The sequence below is a fragment of the Stegostoma tigrinum genome, chromosome 34 (genome assembly GCF_030684315.1).
Source record: "Stegostoma tigrinum isolate sSteTig4 chromosome 34, sSteTig4.hap1, whole genome shotgun sequence".
In the NCBI taxonomy this organism is placed as follows: domain Eukaryota; kingdom Metazoa; phylum Chordata; class Chondrichthyes; order Orectolobiformes; family Stegostomatidae; genus Stegostoma; species Stegostoma tigrinum.
This window is the reverse complement of record NC_081387.1, coordinates 27,186,866-27,205,228: the sequence shown is the minus strand read 5'-3', so window position 1 is coordinate 27,205,228 and position 18,363 is coordinate 27,186,866. Positions and strand designations below refer to the sequence as shown.

Genomic DNA, 18,363 nt, shown 5'->3' with positions numbered 1-18,363 from the left:
ATGACTGAGCTACTCTAATCTACCCGTAAGACAAGAGGAAAAGACCCCCCCACACCGCCCCCAAGTTGGTATGGGGATGGAGGAGAGAGACAACAGCTTTCTGCAAGGCAAACCATAAACTACTGCAGTCACCCCTGACTTAGCCCCCACCCCGTCACAGTGATTGCTAATACTGCAGTAGGGGCTCACCTCTCAACAACTAACAAACTCGAACTCTAAGGCATTCAATTGGCGGGGGAGGTGGGGAAATCTTTGAGGTGCCTGAGGTTGTAGAGCTTCTGCCTTGCTTAAAAAAAAAAGACATACACACAAAACCATTGATCTTGGTTCCGACAGACCCAATTCTTCCCCAATGTCAATAGGTTGATTTTGGAGGAAAGAGGTCCCTGGATTCCACAGTTCAAAATAAAAATAAACAGCGAGCACTGGAAAAACTCATATTCAATGTCTCCATTCACATCACTGTTTCATTTTCTGATCAAGCCGAGACAAAGCCTCGGTGCTAACATGGAATCCAAGTGGGGGACACGACCTGAAGCTGTTCGAATAGATTTCCACATCCTTGGCTTGAAGGGCAGGGTCCAGATGTGACCTTCACTTTAATCAGAATCCTTACGGTGTGGTCGCTGGCAATTCGGCCCATCAAGTCCATACTGAATCCCAGACGACCATTCTGGGATACTGGGATAGTAGGAATGGCACTGGGCTAGTAATCCCACCAGACTTTAACGCTTTGGGATACGGGTACAAATACCACTTTAGGAGCTGGTGGGATTCAAATTCCATTAATAAATATTGGATTGAAAGCCACAGCAATGGTAGCGTTCACAACAGTCAATTATTGCAGAAACCCAGTCGGCCCAGGTTCAAGTTGCACTTGCCCTACAGCTGTGTCCATGTGCAAACAGGGTTTTATACATCATTGGCAGGATGGCTTCTATTCTCATGAGAAAAGTCAAAAAGGGTGATCTAATAAAAAGGTCCTTAAAGTTCTGAAATATTGAAATAGAATGGATAATAAGTGTGCTTCCCTGCTGTGGGTCAGATATAACCATAGGCCATAAAATATGTGAGAGTCACCAAGATATCCTATAGGGCAGAGGGAATAAATGTCATCCCCCAGCACGTGATAGAATGTGGACCTCACTAGCAAACAGCATGACTGAAGTGAATAATACAGATAGATTGAAGAGAAATTAGGCAAATGGAATGTGGAGAAGGGACTGGAGGTCAGGATGATGGATTTAGACAGAAGATAGGATGAGGTCGAGGGAGAGGATCAACACCCAGGCAGAAAGATTGGGTAGAATGGCTTGTTTCCATACCTGAATGCCCTCAGGCATACATCACCAACATGTCCTGTACCTGATGTCAGCGACACAGAGGGACAGGCACCGGGACGGATCCAGAGCTTAAGGGTACCACAACCCTGGATATGACGCCCAGCCTATTTCAGGACAAACGGATTGGTTTCAAACCAAACCAGGTGTGGTAAACAAAACCCACTACCACGCAGGTCCGGTCATGCCAGGACAAAAATTCAAAGTGACCTGGGCACCTTTGACAAAAGGTGTGACACAGGAGGCTGTTAAAGTCAGCTAAATAGTATTCGGGGCAAGTTAGAGAATTGGATAGAGGATTGGCCAACTGGCAGAACGCAGAGAGTGAAGGTAAAGAGGTCTTTTTCAGGATGGCAGCCAGCAGCTACTGGAGTTCCACACGGCCTGTGTTGGGACCACAACTATTGACATTACACTGGATAAAGGAACTGAGGACATTGTTGCCAAGTTGGCAGGTGACACAGAGATAGGTGAAGGGGCAGGTAGTCTTCAGGAAGCAGGACGGGTGCAAGTAGACTTGGACAAGCTAGGAGAGTGGCAAAGAAATGGCAGATGGAATTCAAAGTGGGAAAACATGAACGTATACACTTTGGTAGGAAAAATAGAGATGTAGACTATTTACTAAATGGGGAAGGCTTCAGAAATCTAAAGCATAAAGGGATTTGAGAATCCTAGCTCAATATTCTCTTAGGGTTAACATGTAGATTCAGTTGACAGTTCGGAAGGCAAACGCGATACAAGCATTCATTTTGAAAGGGCTAGGAAACAAGAGCAGAGATGTACTGCTGAGGCTGTATATGGCTTGAGCCACACCATATTTGGAATTTAAAGAGCAGTTTTGGGCCCTGTATCTAAGGATGGATGTGCTGGCCTTGTAAACCTCCTCTGGATCCTTTCCAAGCACAATCCCAGTGATGAAGGGATTGTCATGTGAGGACCAGTTGAAGACTGGGTCTGTATTTGGTACTCCCTGAAGCCGACATAATACTGCAAGGCCTGGATAGAATGGAAATGGAGAAACATTAACTCTGCTTTCTCTCTACAGAAGCAGCCAGACCTGCTGAGCTTTTCCAGCAACTCCTGCTTTGCATTCTAGAATCCCAGGTTCTTGGTTTTACTTCCTTGTAGGTTAATGAACATTACTGCCTGTAGCTGTCTGGAGTACAGGGGCCTTCTTAGCTCTGCCTATTCTTAGCCCTGCAGAGCTGGATTGGCCCTGCTACATTACCCATAGTGCACAGGGATTAGATTAGATTAGATTCCCTACAGTGTGGAAACAGGCCCTTCAGCCCAACAAGTCCACACCGCCCCTTGAGGCATCCCACCCAGACCCATCCCCGTATAACCCTAACACCCCTGAACACTACGGACAATTTAGCACGGCCAATCCACCTAGCCTGCACATCTTTGGACTGTGGGAGGAAACCAGGGCACCGGGAGGAAACCCACGCAGACACAGGGAGAACGTGCAAACTCCACACAGACAGTCGCTTGAGGCTGGAATCGAGCCCAGGTCCCTGGTGCTGTGAGGCTGCAGTGCTAACCACTGAGCCACCGTGCAGGTTAGGGTGGATTGGCCCTGCTACATTACCCATAGTGCCCAGGGATGTGCAGGTTAGGGTGGATTGGCCCTGCTACATTACCCATAGTGCCCAGGGATGTGCAGGTTAGGGTGGGATTGGCCGTGCTAAATTGTCCCGTAGTGCCCAGGGATGTGCAGGTTAGGGTGGATTGGCCCTGCTACATTACCCATAGTGCCCAGGGATGTGCGGGTTAGGGTGGATTGGCCCTGCTACATTACCCATAGTGCCCAGGGATGTGCAGGTTAGGGTGGATTGGCCCTGCTACATTACCCATAGTGCCCAGGGATGTGCAGGTTAGGGTGGATTGGCCGTGCTAAATTGTCCCATAGTGCCCAGGGATGTGCGGGTTAGAGTGGATTGGCCGTGCTAAATTGTCCCATAGTGCCCAGGGATGTGCGGGTTAGGGTGGATTGGCCGTGCTAAATTGTCCCATAGTGCCCAGGGATGTGCGGGTTAGGGTGGATTGGCCCTGCTACGTTACCCATAGTGCCCAGGGATGTGCAGGTTAGGGTGGATTGGCCCTGCTACATTACCCATAGTGCCCAGGGATGTGCAGGTTAGGGTGGATTGGCCGTGCTAAATTGTCCCATAGTGCCCAGGGATGTGCGGGTTAGAGTGGATTGGCCGTGCTAAATTGTCCCATAGTGCCCAGGGATGTGCGGGTTAGGGTGGATTGGCCGTGCTAAATTGTCCCATAGTGCCCAGGGATGTGCAGGTTAGGGTGGATTGGCCGTGCTAAATTGTCCCATAGTGCCCAGGGATGTGCGGGTTAGGGTGGATTGGCCCTGCTACATTACCCAGAGTGCCCAGGGATGTGCAGGTTAGGGTGGATTGGCCCTGCTACATTACCCATAGTGCCCAGGGATGTGCAGGTTAGGGTGGATTGGCCCTGCTACATTACCCATAGTGCCCAGGGATGTGCAGGTTAGGGTGGATTGGCCGTGCTAAATTGTCCCATAGTGCCCAGGGATGTGCAGGTTAGGGTGGATTGGCCGTGCTAAATTGTCCCATAGTGCCCAGGGATGTGCAGGTTAGGGTGGATTGGCCCTGCTACATTACCCATAGTGCCCAGGGATGTGCAGGTTAGGGTGGGTTGGCCGTGCTAAATTGTCCCGTAGTGCCCAGGGATGTGCGGGTTAGGGTGGATTGGCCGTGGGAAATTGTCCCATAGTGCCCAGGGATGTGCAGGTTAGGGTGGATTGGCCCTGCTACATTACCCATAGTGCCCAGGGATGTGCGGGTTAGGGTGGGTTGGCCGTGCTAAATTGTCCCGTAGTGCCCAGGGATGTGCGGGTTAGGGTGGATTGGCCGTGCTAAATTGTCCCATAGTGCCCAGGGATGTGCGGGTTAGGGTGGATTGGCCGTGCTAAATTGTCCCATAGTGCCCAGGGATGTGCGGGTTAGGGTGGATTGGCCGTGCTAAATTGTCCCATAGTGCCCAGGGATGTGCAGGTTAGGGTGGGTTGGCCGTGCTAAATTGTCCCGTAGTGCCCAGGGATGTGTGGGTTAGGGTGGATTGGCCGTGGGAAATTGTCCCGTAGTGCCCAGGGATGTGTGGGTTAGGGTGGGTTGGCTGTGGGAAATGCAAGGTTACCAGGATAGGGTAGGTGGCTGGGTCTGGGTAGGAAGATCTTTAGAGGGTCAGTGCATACCAGATGGGCTGAATGGCTTGCTTCCGCACAGCGTACATTTCTGAGCTCAGCTATGCTGCTGTTACACTGGGGTCATGGTCACTTGGTGGGGCAGAACTGGAGGGGGTTTGTTGGACCAAGAAAGAAATGGACTGAGAAAGCGTGTCATGTTGCACACTTCAGGACAAATGCAAGAGTGCCAAATTGTAAAGGGAATAACAGTTTACACTGCCTGTTCAGGATGCACTCTACTCACACTTGCTGATGCTCCATCTGTTTCTCTAAATTCGTTCACAGGATGTTGGCATTGCTGACTAGACCAGCATATACAGCTCAGCCCTAACGGCTCAGAGGGCAGTGAAGATCAAACAGACTGGTATGGGTCTGGAGTCACGTGTCGGCCAGGCTGGGTAAGGGCAACTGTTTCCTTCCTTGAGGGATACGATGGGGTCTTCCTTCCTCCCCCACCAAAAATTATCATTAGGCTCTCTATTCAAATTCCAGCATGTCATGGACAGATTCAAATCCAGGTCCCTTGGGTCTCTGGATTAACAGTCTAGCGATGGTACTATGTGACATTGCTTGCCCACTTGGCCCCGGAAAGGAGAACAAATGTAACTAGGTAGTGGGCCACTGCAACCCCCTAACTCTGACTGGTCAATGTACCAGCCAATCAGGATCTTTCTGCCCCTCTCTGAAAACTGATATTCTTGCACCTGTCCCACTGACCGCGAGACAAAAAGCTTCTGCAACAAAAGGCTCCTGCCTCTGTTTCATCTTTTCAGAAAGAACGAGTGACATGGCAGAGCAAGGCTGCGTTGTGCTTAGAGCTCCCCACTGACTTGGTGGTGTAGGTGAACGTGCAAAATCCAGTGGACTGACCCCAGGAGCGAGTGGAACAAGCTCAGTGTGAGGAGGAGGCTGCACTTGCTTGGCCCTGAGATACCGGGTTTACTGCACGGGGCCGACAGACCCGGGCCACGCTCAGAAACTCACCTCACAGAAGAACTCATTGCCTCGCAGTCCACAGAACCAGGAGATCCACGACACTTCCTCCGAGCTGCTCATCTTTGTATCCTCTGAAAGGGGGAGGAAGAGAGGAGGAGACAGGGAATGAGCAAGTGATCAGGAGAACAGAGGTCCCTAACTCCTCAAATTTACACCACGGCCTGCAGTTTCCACTCAAGCTCAGCACTAGCCCTCGAACAGCATTCCTCTTTCTCCCCGGGTCTCAAGGTGTCACCCTGCATGTGGAATCGGTATGTCCGATCCCCACTCCCCTCCTCTCGCAGGCAGTGTCACACACTCTCCCAGTGTCTCTCCCTCTCTCTCTTCCGCACCCCCCACCACCCCGCTCCCTCTGTGCGTGTAGAAATCAGGCAGTCTGCTCAAGCTGATCCTTACTGCTGCCCCTCTGGGGAGTACTGTGGGTACAGCATATAGTACATCACTTCCCCAGCACACAGCAGCTGATCTAGGCCAGCTATCGGTCCGGAGTGGAACACTTATCTACAGCCACCAGCAGAAACCCCTCCGCTGCGTTCTTTTGGGATTTCCAGAATAAGTAAGCACCAACACACCACCACGCTGCCTTACCCCACCAGTGGAAGACGTGTCCAGGAATTCAGAGCACGAGCCTGAGCTCAGACTGGGAAACCTGAGGAGCTACACAAACTAAAGCATTGAAACACACAACTTCAGAGGGCTTAAAACAGGGAAGGCACTGGGTCATCATTTCTATCTGTGCAGAATCTAGACGTTGTGACTTAGAGCCTTGGGGAGAAAGGATTGATCATTTTGGCCCAAGGCGGAGATGTTTTTCACGTCGATTGTGACAAACTGTTGGAAACCTCCAACCCAGAAGGCTGTGGGCACTCAACGGTCACATTCAAGCTGAAGGCTGGTAGCTCTTTGGACACAAGGAGACAGTGCGAGGACCGCAGATCGGCCCACAGGAACGGGGCAGCTGTACGGTCTGTTCCTGATCCCGTTTGTGTTTTAAAGTGGTCCGGTCCAGGAAAAGTGAAACAGAACCATCGCCACTTACCTGACCGGCAGACTGAGACACAAAGAAGCTGCCAGAGTTGAGAAAGACTGCAACCCGTCGCAATCACAACCAAGGAAAAGCCAGTTACTGAAGAGAAGCCTCTGAAAGGCGACGTTTTAAAACAGCGACAGATAGTTCCAGGCCAGGGAGCAAAGGCCACCTGCACAGGCCTGCGATGATAGGTTATCCCCCAAATGGGTGTGGCAGCAATCCAGGTTGTCTGACAAATACTACAAACAGCCTGAAACGTCACTATTATCGTGTCACAGCCAGCTGGCCTATTCCTTCAGCAACACCGGCTCTAAACCACCGCAAAAACTAGAAGGACAACTCCCAGCAGGCATCCTAAAGACTTGCAACAGGTTAGGACAAATCTGCAACAATTCTACGCATTGTGCCTTGATGGTAAAGAAGGGAAATCCATGGCATTTATGACAGATAATGGGAAGCACTTCTTTGTACAGGGGGTGATCAAACAGGACTCCTGTCTAAGGGGTCTCAGGAAATACTGGGAGACTTTCGCTAATTGGTCAAAAAGGCAGCAGGGAGGCAGAATCCAAGACAGAAGATGGCCATTCAGCCCCTTAAACTTGTACTAGCACTCCATTAGATTATGACCAGAGAGTGTCTGAGCTGCATTCTAGTTAACATTGCTGTGGGAACACTGGTTGAAATGCTCCTCACATGCCACTCAGTTCACCAACACTGAGGTGCTGTCCACTCAATGACCCTTGACATCAAGGCTACATTTGACAGAGTACAGCGATGAGCAGCCCAGGCTGCATTAGAGGGGAAAGGCTCTTGCTGCAATTGGGAGTTTGATCCTACACAATGGGAGAGAGTTGGGGCGGATTACAGAAGCTCACCTTACCCTAGCTCCAGCACATCGATGCAGCAGTCTATCAGGGCAGTTTTTTTCACTTGACCTGTTCAGCAGTGTAATAACACACTGCTGGAGCAGGTTGGACCTGAACCCAGATCTCTTGGGTTCAGACGAAGGGACAGTACCACTGCACCACCACAGCGCTCCCTCAGGCCCAGCCATCTATAGTGGTTGGGTCAATAACCTTCCCCACCCACCTCCAGGGTGAGGACTGGAAAAGGTCGGCAGCGATTGCACAGTATTCCGTGATTTTTGTTACCTCATTAATACTGACACACTCATTGTTGGTACATCCAGGCCATGATGGTTTCCAAGACACAAGCTAACCTCCACCCTTTCGATACCATCACTGAATCTCCCACAATCGACATCATTGGGGTTATCATTGACGAGAAACTGAATGAGCCAAAATACAATGGCTACAACAGCGGGTCAGAAGCTGGGAATCCTGCGGTGAGTAACTCCCCTCCTGGCTCCCCAAACCCTGTCCCACCGTCTACAAGGCACAAGGCAGGAGTAGGAGGGAATACCCCCCACTTGCCCCTGGATGGGGGCAGCTTCAACAATACTCAGGGAGCTCGACACCATCCAGGACAAAGCAGCCCCCGCTCTATTGGCACCACATCCACAAACATCCCACTCCCTCCCCCCACCTTCTGTACACTTGGCAGAAATTCACCAAGGCTCCTCAGACAACACCTTCTATAATGTCAACCATCACCCAGTAAGAGGGCAGGGGCTGCAGATACGTGGGAACACTACCCCCCTGAAAGTTCCCCTCCGAGCCACTCAACATCCTGATTTGGGAATATATCGCTGTTCCTTCAGTGCCGCTGGGTCACAATCCTGGAATTCCCTCCCTAACGGTAACGTGAGGGACAGCGGTGGGGGGAGGTACCTACACCCCGAGAACAGCAGCGTACCTCCTTGGATAGGGGATGGTTAATGATTGCTGGGCCCACCCTGGCATGCTGCAAAGCGCTTTGGGAAATTCTGAAGTTCTCCTCTTAAATTTCAGACCCACCACCAATGTTTCTTTATTTCACAGAATCGCCAGGAATTTCAGTCAAATCGCGACACAACATCGAGAGATTGCGATTGGATGAGAGAGTGCTGTTGAGCGATACCAGGAACTGTGAAGGAGGCAATCTCCTCACTGAGGCAAAATTAAAGGAGATCTGGTTCAAATCATTTGTTTTTTGCTGACATTTCTTATTCAATTCTTCCAGACGTGAAGTCCGATTGTGGGGTGGGGGTTGAGGAATACATGAAGCACACCAAGTAGCAGCTGCAGAATCAGACTGCATGAAAACCTGTGCAATTAAAAGCAGGGAAGTGCATGTTTTCCAGACTCCCACTAGCTCCCAAGCATCCACCACTCCATCCTTACCACTGTGACTGAACTCACCACCACACATGCTCTTTCAGCAAAAAGGAAAACGCTTGCAAAATTACTGCCCAAATGTCGTCACCAACATCCTTCTGAGCAGCTGACAGCAACTTTGCCTACTGTGAGAGGGGGGAGGGAAGATGGACAAGTCAGTTTCTGCTCTGTACATCAGAAACACTCACTTTTCACAACCAACCACACCCCCACCCCAGCTCTTCGTATGCCATTTATAACCCCGGGACAGAAGCACCAACAGCACCTTATGCCTTAACCAAACCAAAAAGCAACAGCAAAACTCAAACCGCAGAAAACCGCTCAGCAACCAGACACTAGAGGCCACATCTTTGCAATTAATAGACCGAAGAGTCCAGGGAGGGAATTAAAATTTCTCCCATTGTTTGAGTTGTAACGACCCGGAAATGTGCCATGTGAAAAAGACAATGGATTTTTGAAAACGTATTCACGAACAGGAGCTGGCATTCAGCCGAGTAACCGGACTCTCCTCAGAAGCAGAGAGCTACACCGGCTGGTCATCTGTTCAAAGGCAGAGAGTGTGATGTGGGTAGACTGCTGTACAAAATGACAAATCCCAAACTACTGAGCCTCTAACCAGCTACTTACAGGAACAAGTCTGACTTTTGGGCTATGGTGTGCTAATGGCTCTCAGAGATGAAGACAGCGAATATGGAGATGATCTCAGCTCACTTACATAGAGGGTAGATGATGACCAAGGCGACTGTTTCCGACCTTCCAGCAGGGGTTTGGGTATCTACAAATGCCTCAGGCAAGGGACAGAAAGACTTGGACATTCTGCAGTTTTTACTTAATTCACTCTTGGGATGAGAGCATTGCTGGCTGGGCCCAGCATTTATTGCCCTGTCCCTAGTAGCCCCCTTGAAAAGGTGGGGGTGAGCTGCCTCCTTGATCTGTTGCAGTCCATGTGCTGTGGGGTGACCCACAATGTCCCTTAGGGAGGGAATTCCAGGATTCTGACCCAGTGACAGTGAAGGAACGGCCGATATATTTCCAAGTCAGGATGGGGAGGGGCTCGGAGGGGACCTTGCAGGGGGCTGGTGTTCCCATGTATCTGCTGCCCCTTGCCCTTCTGGATGGAAGTGGGTCGTGGGTTTGGAAGGTGCTGCCTGAGGGTCTTTGGTGAATCTCTGCAGAGCATCTTGTAGATGGTACACATTGCTGCGACTGAGCATCAGTGAGGGGAGGGAGTGGATGCTGGTAAAGTGGATCGATTGTTGGAGGCTATCAAGCTTCCTGTTGCTGGACAAACAGTTGATTTCATCACATTCCTGACTTTGTACCCTGTAGTAGGACAAGCTTTGGGGAGTCAGTCACTCACTGCAGGATTCCCAGCCTCTGATGCGCACCACGGTAGATGGAAAAGTTGGTTACAAGATAAAAGGTACGCTGAGCTTTGCAAACAGCAGCATGGGGTAGATGAGAAAGTTAAAGAAATTTCACAAAAAAGCATTGGCTTAACCTTGTCTGAGGCTATGCGTCAGGTTCTGGGCAGGGAGTATGCATGGGTTTGAGGTAAAGGCTGGATGCAGATTTATGGGGCATTAGTCGCGTGGATCGTGGGAGAGACTGTAGTTTTCTTCCTGAAAAGAAAAGGTCCAAGTGTTTGGCAATGTCTTAGAAAGGGGAGAACCATTTGTATTGTCTGAAGCTTAGGAGAACACTAACTTAGGCGACTGGAAAAGAACACAGGGGAGGTTATGGTTATAACTGCAGTGAACTGTTAGGATATGGAATGCAGTCCTCAAAAGGTTTGATTGAAGCAAATACAAACAAACATTCAAATGGAAAAGAGTAGGCACCCACAGGGGAAGAGCAGAATTACAGGATTAACAGAGGATGAGCTGAAGATCTCGTGCAGGGAGTTGCCATGGACATCACAGAGCAAATGGCGTCCTGCTGTGCCCTGCAATTCCACTGACATTTAATGTGGCCAAAACATCTACAGCAAATCCTCATCGACGTTTCCTGCACCACAGCAGCAGGGGGGAACCCGATCAAAATTCTTAGGAAAAGATGGGAGAGGAAAAAAAAACGGAGTTTTGGGAACAAATGACAATTTACGGCCAAGGCAGCTGTGAGCAGTCTGTAAAAAAGGAAAGGGAACGATTAAAGATAGGGACATGGGATTGCAGCAGCAAGGAGATCCCAGCGGATCAAACACAGCAACAGCACTGGAGCAGCACCCAAGATCACAGTGAATTAAACACAGGGACACAGCACTGGAGGAAGAGAGAGAGATCCCAATGGCTTGTAGAACTGGAGGTGGTTACAGTAGGCACACGGCGAGGTTAAAACAATGAAATAAGACAGCAACGATCATTACAATTTTAGAACCCACAACCGAGAGGCCTTCTCCTTAAGGCACTGGGCTGCATACAAGTTCCAAAAGCAAAATGGAAGCTTTGAGAAGATGAGCTAACATTCCTCAAGCTCAGTCAGGCAGTTTATAGATCCCCAAACTCCAAGGCCACAATCACTGCTCCCTCGGTGTCTGCGTTAGAGGGCTGGAGCACGGCCCTGTCGTTCTCATCCCACTGCCCAGCCGGTCATAACATCAGATCAATATCGTTTCCCACTTCACACAATCACCAATTAAATACTTTCTCTAAGTTAGCTTTTAAACCACAAGAACTAGCAACCAGCTTTCTTAGTCAACATAAGTACTGGCACATTACCAAAACAAAATTTATACAATGATGGTGAAGTGACTGGTTAACAGACAAATACAGAAGTGTCACCCCAAACAGTCCTAAAACACATGGCAAGGTAAAGGGTGACAAAAAAAACACATTTTCCTGAAGAGATTGGACTTTGGAGCAAAAAAGAACATCTTTGGCCAATGGGTTACTCTTGAAGGAATAAAGCAAAAGAGCGAAGTGTAGAAGACTCCAAATTCTGTGGCTCTGATATTCTATCACAGCCCCGCGGATGTCTTTGGAAGTTTACAGGCACAGCTAGCTCAGGAAATTCAGAGAACTTTCTCCGGTCACACTTTCCAAACAGCAAACCAGTTCCACAGAAAGGCTCTTTCAGAAACAGTGGGGCAGCCCCCACCATGCCCTGCATCAGTTTCATTACCATCTCTCCCCACACCCCACCCAGCGACAACCCCCACCACAGCGTATACCACAGGCTGCAGCACTCTCTCCCTGTCCAGTAGCTGTTCGAACCAGGAGCTACAACCAAACCATGAGGTAGCACCACTCATACCGTTTTGAGAAGGCTGTTTAAAAACAAACAAACATTCTCCAAGGGGCACAGTAACCTTTTACATCAAATAAAAACTGGAAGAACTGTGGAAGAACTGGAAGAGCTGGGCTGGTTTAGGGATGCAGTGGGGGAAGGGGAGATTTTGAAACTGGTGAAGTCCACATTGATACCATTGGGCTGCAGGGTTCCCAGGCGGAATATGAGTTGCTGTTCCTGCAACCTTCGGGTGGCATCATTGTGGCACTGCAGGAGGACGTCCAGTCCCTGTACACCTGCATTCCGCATGCAGATGGCCTCAAGGCCCTCCGCTTCTTCCTGTCCCGCAGGCCCGACCAGTCCCCCTCTACCGACACCCTCATCCGCCTAGCTGAACTCGTCCTCAACCTCAACAACTTCTCTTTTGACTCCTCCCACTTCCTACAGACTAAGGGGGTGGCCATGGGCACCCGCATGGGCCCCAGCTATGCCTGCCTCTTTGTAGATTCCGTGGAACAGTCCCTCTTCTGCACCTACACAGGCCTCAAACCCCACCTCTTCCTCCGGTACATTGATGACTGTATCGGCGCCACCTCTTGCTCCCCAGAGGAGCTCGAACAGTTCATCCACTTCACCAACACCTTCCACCCCAACCTTCAGTTCACCTGGGCCATCTCCAGCACATCCCTCACCTTCCTGGACCCCTCAGTCTCCATCTCAGGCAACCAGCTTGTAACTGATGTCCATTTCAAGCCCACCGACTCCCACAGCTACCTAGAATACACCTCCTCCCACCCACCCTCCTGCAAAAATTCCATCCCCTATTCCCAATTCCTCCGCCTCTGCCGCATCTGCTCCCACGATAAGACATTCCACTCCCGCACATCCCAGATGTCCAAGTTCTTTAAGGACCGCAACTTTCCCCCCACAGTGATCGAGAACGCCCTTGACCGCGTCTCCCGTATTCCCCGCAACACATCCCTCACACCCCGCCCCCGCCACAACCGCCCCAAGAGGATCCCCCTCGTTCTCACACACCACCCTACCAACCTCCGGATACAACCCATCATCCTCCGACACTTCCGCCATTTACAATCCGACCCCACCACCCAAGACATTTTTCCATCCCCTCCCCTGTCTGCTTTCCGGAGAGACCACTCTCTCCGTGACTCCCTTGTTCGCTCCACACTGCCCTCCAACCCCACCACACCCGGCACCTTCTCCTGCAACTGCAGGAAATGCTACACTTGCCCCCACACCTCCTCCCTCACCCCCATCCCAGGCCCCAAGATGACATTCCACATTAAGCAGAGGTTCACCTGCACATCTGCCAATGTGGTATACTGCATCCATTGTACCCGGTGGGGCTTCCTCTACATTGGGGAAACCAAGTGGAGGCTTGGAGACCGCTTTGCAGAACACCTCCGCTCAGTTCGCAACAAACAACTGCACCTCCCAGTCGCGAACCATTTCCACTCCCCCTCCCATTCTCTAGATGACATGTCCATCATGGGCCTCCTGCAGTGCCACAATGATGCCACCCGAAGGTTGCAGGAACAGCAACTCATATTCCGCCTGGGAACCCTGCAGCCATATGGTATCAATGTGGACTTCACCAGTTTCAAAATCTCCCCTTCCCCCACCGCATCCCTAAACCAGCCCAGTTCGTCCCCTCCCCCCACTGCACCACACAACCAGCCCAGCTCTTCCCCCCCCCCCCCCCCCCACCCACTGCATCCCAAAACCAGTCCAACCTGTCTCTGCCTCTCTTACCGGTTCTTCCTCTCACCCATCCCTTCCTCCCACCCCAAGCCGCACCCCCAGCTACCTACTAACCTCATCCCACCTCCTTGACCTGTCCGTCTTCCCTGGACTGACCTATCCCCTCCCTACCTCCCCACCTACACTCTCTCCACCTATCTTCTTTACTCTCCATCTTCGGTCCACCTCCCCCTCTCTCCCTATTTATTCCAGAACCCTCTCCCCATCCCCCTCTCTGATGAAGGGTCTAGGCCCGAAACGTCAGCTTTTGTGCTCCTGAGATGCTGCTTGGCCTGCTGTGTTCATCCAGCCTCACATTTTATTATCTTGGAATTCTCCAGCATCTGCAGTTCCCATTATCTCTTATTGGAAAAGCCCAGCAGGTCTGGCAGAGCCCGTACACCCCACCCGGACACCACCACCTCCCGCTCGGGCGCCTGTCCCCCCCACCCCGGCTCCGGCTCCTCCTCCCGCTCGGGCGCCTGTCCCCCCCACCCCCGGCTCCGGCTCCTCCTCCCGCTCGGGCGCCTGTCCCCCCCCACCCCGGCTCCGGCTCCTCCTCCCGCTCGGGCGCCTGTCCGCCCCACCCCGGCTCCGGCTCCTCCTCCCGCTCGGGCGCCTGTCCGCCCCACCCCGGCTCCGGCTCCTCCTCCTCCTCGGGCGCCTGTCCCCCCCACCCCGGCTCCGGCTCCTCCTCCTCCTCCTCCCGCTCGGGCGCCTGTCCCCCCCCACCCCGGCTCCGGCTCCGGCTCCTCCTCACGCTCGGGTGCCTGTCCCCCCCACCCCGGCTCCGGCTCCTCCTGCTCGGGCGCCTGTCCCCCCCACCCCGGCTCCGGCTCCTCCTCCCGCTCGGGCGCCTGTCCCCCCCACTCCGGCTCCGGCTCCTCCTCCTCCGCCCGCTCGGGCGCCTGTCCCCCCCCACCCCGGCTCCGGCTCCGGCTCCTCCTCACGCTCGGGTGCCTGTCCCCCCCACCCCGGCTCCGGCTCCTCCTGCTCGGGCGCCTGTCCCCCCCACCCCGGCTCCGGCTCCGGCTCCTCCTCCCGCTCGGGCGCCTGTCCCCCCCACTCCGGCTCCGGCTCCTCCTCCTCCTCCCGCTCGGGCGCCTGTCCCCCCCCACCCCGGCTCCGGCTCCTCCTCCTCCTCCCGCTCGGGCGCCTGTCCCCCCCCTACCCCGGCTCCGGCTCCTCCTCCTCCTCCCGCTCGGGCGCCTGCCCCCCCCCTACCCCGGCTCCGGCTCCTCCTCCTCCTCCCGCTCGGGCGCCTGTCCCCCCCACCCCGGCTCCTCCTCCTCCTCCCACTCGGGCGCTTGTCCCCCCAACCCCGGCTCCAGCTCCTCCCGCTCGGGCGCCTGTCACCCCCACCCCGGCTCCGGCTCCTCCTCCTCCCGCTCGGGCGCCTGTCCCCCCCCACCCCGGCTCCGGCTCCTCCTCCTCCTCCTCCTCCTCCCGCTCGGGCGCCTGTCCCCCCCACCCCGGCTCCGGCTCCTCCTCCTCCTCCCGCTCGGGCGCCTGTCTCCCCCACCCCGGCTCCACCTCCTCCTCCTCCTCCTCCTCCCGCTCGGGCGCCTGTCTCCCCACCCTCCCCCCACCCCGGCTCCACCTCCTCTCGCTCGGGCAACTGCCCTCCTGGCTCAAACACCTATGCCCCGGCCCCACCTGCACCTGTTCTGGTGTAGGGTCACTGACCTGGTACAATACCCATGGACAATGCCTGACTTGCCGAGATGCTTACATTTCCAGCCTTGGCAATATGCTGCTTTTTGTTGGGCCATTTCCCGTTCAGTGGCTATGGGCGCTGTAAACAGGGTGCTGTTTGCTTTCTCATTCCAAAGTAAACATTCGGAGTTACTGTAACATGACAATACCCAATAGGAATTAAGAGGTGTCTGTTTAATCTCATATTGTCCACATTCTCCATTTCACCCAAACACTCCCTCGGCCATTAGAGTTTAAACTCCTTGCAATGCCGTACGTATCACTTTTGTCACAACTTTGTGTCCAAGTCCAGATCAAGATGAGCCCATTGGAACATACAAAAAGAGAGGCTGAGCTGGGAACTGTACAGAGCGCTGGCTTGGCCACACAGCAAATTCTGGGAGCAACGGAGAGATGCGATAGGGCGCAGAGGGAGATTTACCAGGATATTGCCGGGGCCGGGGGGGGGGCGCAGTATTTCAGTGACGGAGACTGGGGTGGATTTTCCTTCCAGCAGGGAGGGGGAAAATGTGATTGAGATGGGAAAAATGATGAGGCGCACAGACAGGTAGAAACCTTTTTCCCCTTATGGAGGGACTAATGACAGGGGCATAGACTGAAGGTGAGGGGCAAGACATTTACAGGGAATGGGAGGAAATTTTTTTTTCCTCCACCTGGAAACGTATATGTGGAACTCACTGCCTGTAAGGGTGGGGAGACGGACAGAGCCTCAGAACACTGAAGCAGTATGTAGAAGAGCACTTGCTAGGTCATACAGGCCGAGTACTGGCGAGTGGGATTAGTCTAGTTTGTGGTTGTTTTTGTGTGGTTTGAACTCGATGGGCTGAAGGGCCTTTTTCTGTGCTGGGGACCTATACACGTTCTCTTTCTGTCTCAGCACAGGTGCCCTACGAAAAGGGATGACCACTTTCTGCACTATTCCTTCAGCCATGTGCTCACCTCCATGAGCTGATCAGCCACTTTCAGTTTGCACATGGAAATAAGCTTCAGAAATTCTGCCAGGTGCTGTTCTTTAACTTAGTTCCCAGTCCCTGCTCTGCTCAGTGCACAGTAGCTGAGAGTTACTGGTAAAAGGCAGTAGGAAACAGCCAAACTGAAACGGTCTGAAGCACTTTACCTGGAGTTTCCCAGATGGGCCAGTTATAAATCTGCCGCACACAGTGAAAACAGTGAGGCCACATTAAAGAACCTACTTGGTTTCTCATTGGAAGCAGGGCTTTGAAAACTTCCATCATCTAGATAAGAGCTGCTTGCTGCCTTGTGCCTGGGCATGGCTAGGTGACGGTCGAAGAGCGAGGGAGCCAACCTCCTGGACACAGTTAACAAGTCCTGGGCACGCTGGGTACTGGCGTCAACACTGTCCAGTGAGGTCATAGGGCACTGTGACCTCCACAACTGTCACGGGTCACAAGGCACCGTGGCCTCACCAACCGCCAGGGGTCACAGGGCACCGTGACCTCATCACATCATCTTCCACTATCAGCACCCTTGGGGTAACCAGAAACTCAAGTGGGCCAGCTGTACAGATAGTGAATTCAACATCACATCAGAGGCTAGGAATCCCACAATCAGTAACTCCCCTGCTGACTTCCCAAAGCCTGTTCCCACCATCTACAAGTCAAAAGTCAGGACTATGACGGAATACCACCACCCCCCACCCCCCCCCCCCAACCCCCCGACTTGCCCCTCGATGGGGCAGCTCCAACAACTCAAGCTCGACACCATCCAGGACAAAGCAGCCCCCGCTCGACCGGCACCACATCCACAAACATCCTGCTCCCTCCCCCCCCACTACCGACGCTCAGTCACAGCAGTGTGTACCACCTACAAGATGCTCTGCAGGGATTCACCAGAGACCCTTAGGCAGCACCTTCCAAACCCACGACCCACTTCCATTGAGAAGGACAAGGGGCAGCAGATACGTGGGAACACCACCCAGTACAAGCTCCACTCCAAAATCCTCACCATCCTGATTTGGAAAAGTATCACCATTCCTTTGGTGTCAGTGGGTCAAAATCCTAGAACATCGCCCCGGCCGTGCTGTGGGTCCCGACATCAGGAACACCAGAACTAGAAGTGGGAGTAACCAATCCAGCCATGTAACATGATCATGGCTGATCCTATTCTGGTCTTAACTCTACTCTCCTGTCTGCTCCCCATAGCCCTTTGTCCCATTTTTCATCAGAAACATACCTATTTCTTTCTGGAATCCATATGATCGACTTTGCCACAGAATAACTGCCCTCAGAAGCAGTTGCTCCTCATCTCAGTTTTGAGCCAACCTCCTCTCACTTTGTACCTACGACCTCTTGTTTCAGGCTGTCAGACAAGGGGAAACATCTGTTCAACGCCTACCTTATCAGTCCCATTTAGCATTTTATACACCTCAGTCAGAGCACCCCCCCCTCCATTCTCCACTGAGTACAGGCCCAAGCCATTCAACCCCTCCTTGTGCGACAGCCTTTTCATCCCTGCAATCAACCTGGTGAACTTCCTGAGCTGTCTCAGCGCCACCTATCCTTCCTCAAAACTGGACACTGTACTCCAGGAATGGTCTCCCGGAAACCTCCCGGAATTGTAACACTTGTTTCCTTTTACAATACATGCCAAGGTTCCACCTGCCTTTCCTATTATCAGAAGATAGTTTGCCACTTTCTCCAGCGTAATTAAGAATGGCTACTGCCAGCGACTCCCATTTCCCGTGAATGGGAAAACAAAGTAAGCTCCTGCTACTCCTCCAGCAAATCCCAGAACCTGCACGTTCAGTGACTAGAGCAGAGACTGACCAAG

At 52.6% G+C, this 18,363-nt stretch overlaps 1 protein-coding gene and 1 long non-coding RNA gene across 6 annotated transcripts in view; one reads left to right on the top strand and one right to left on the bottom strand.

The window, feature by feature from the left end:
• csnk2b (casein kinase 2, beta polypeptide) overlaps positions 1–18,363 on the bottom strand; it is a 65,074-nt gene that overhangs the window by 25,688 nt on the left and 21,023 nt on the right. For 4 of the 5 annotated variants that reach the window (XM_048554888.2, XM_048554892.2, XM_048554887.2 and 1 more), the window contains exon 2: positions 5,551–5,633. In XM_048554888.2, the coding sequence (XP_048410845.1) occupies positions 5,551–5,622 (72 nt within the window). In that variant the 5' untranslated portion in view covers positions 5,623–5,633. Of the gene's footprint in view, positions 1–5,550; positions 5,634–6,601; positions 6,711–18,363 lie in introns of those variants that run through there. The other variant, XM_048554889.2, reaches the window with a different exon arrangement.
• On the top strand, positions 6,868–8,654 carry LOC125463541 (uncharacterized). The gene is made up of 3 exons (XR_007249854.1): positions 6,868–6,963; positions 7,782–7,937; positions 8,533–8,654. It is a non-coding gene; the product is annotated as an uncharacterized LOC125463541 (long non-coding RNA).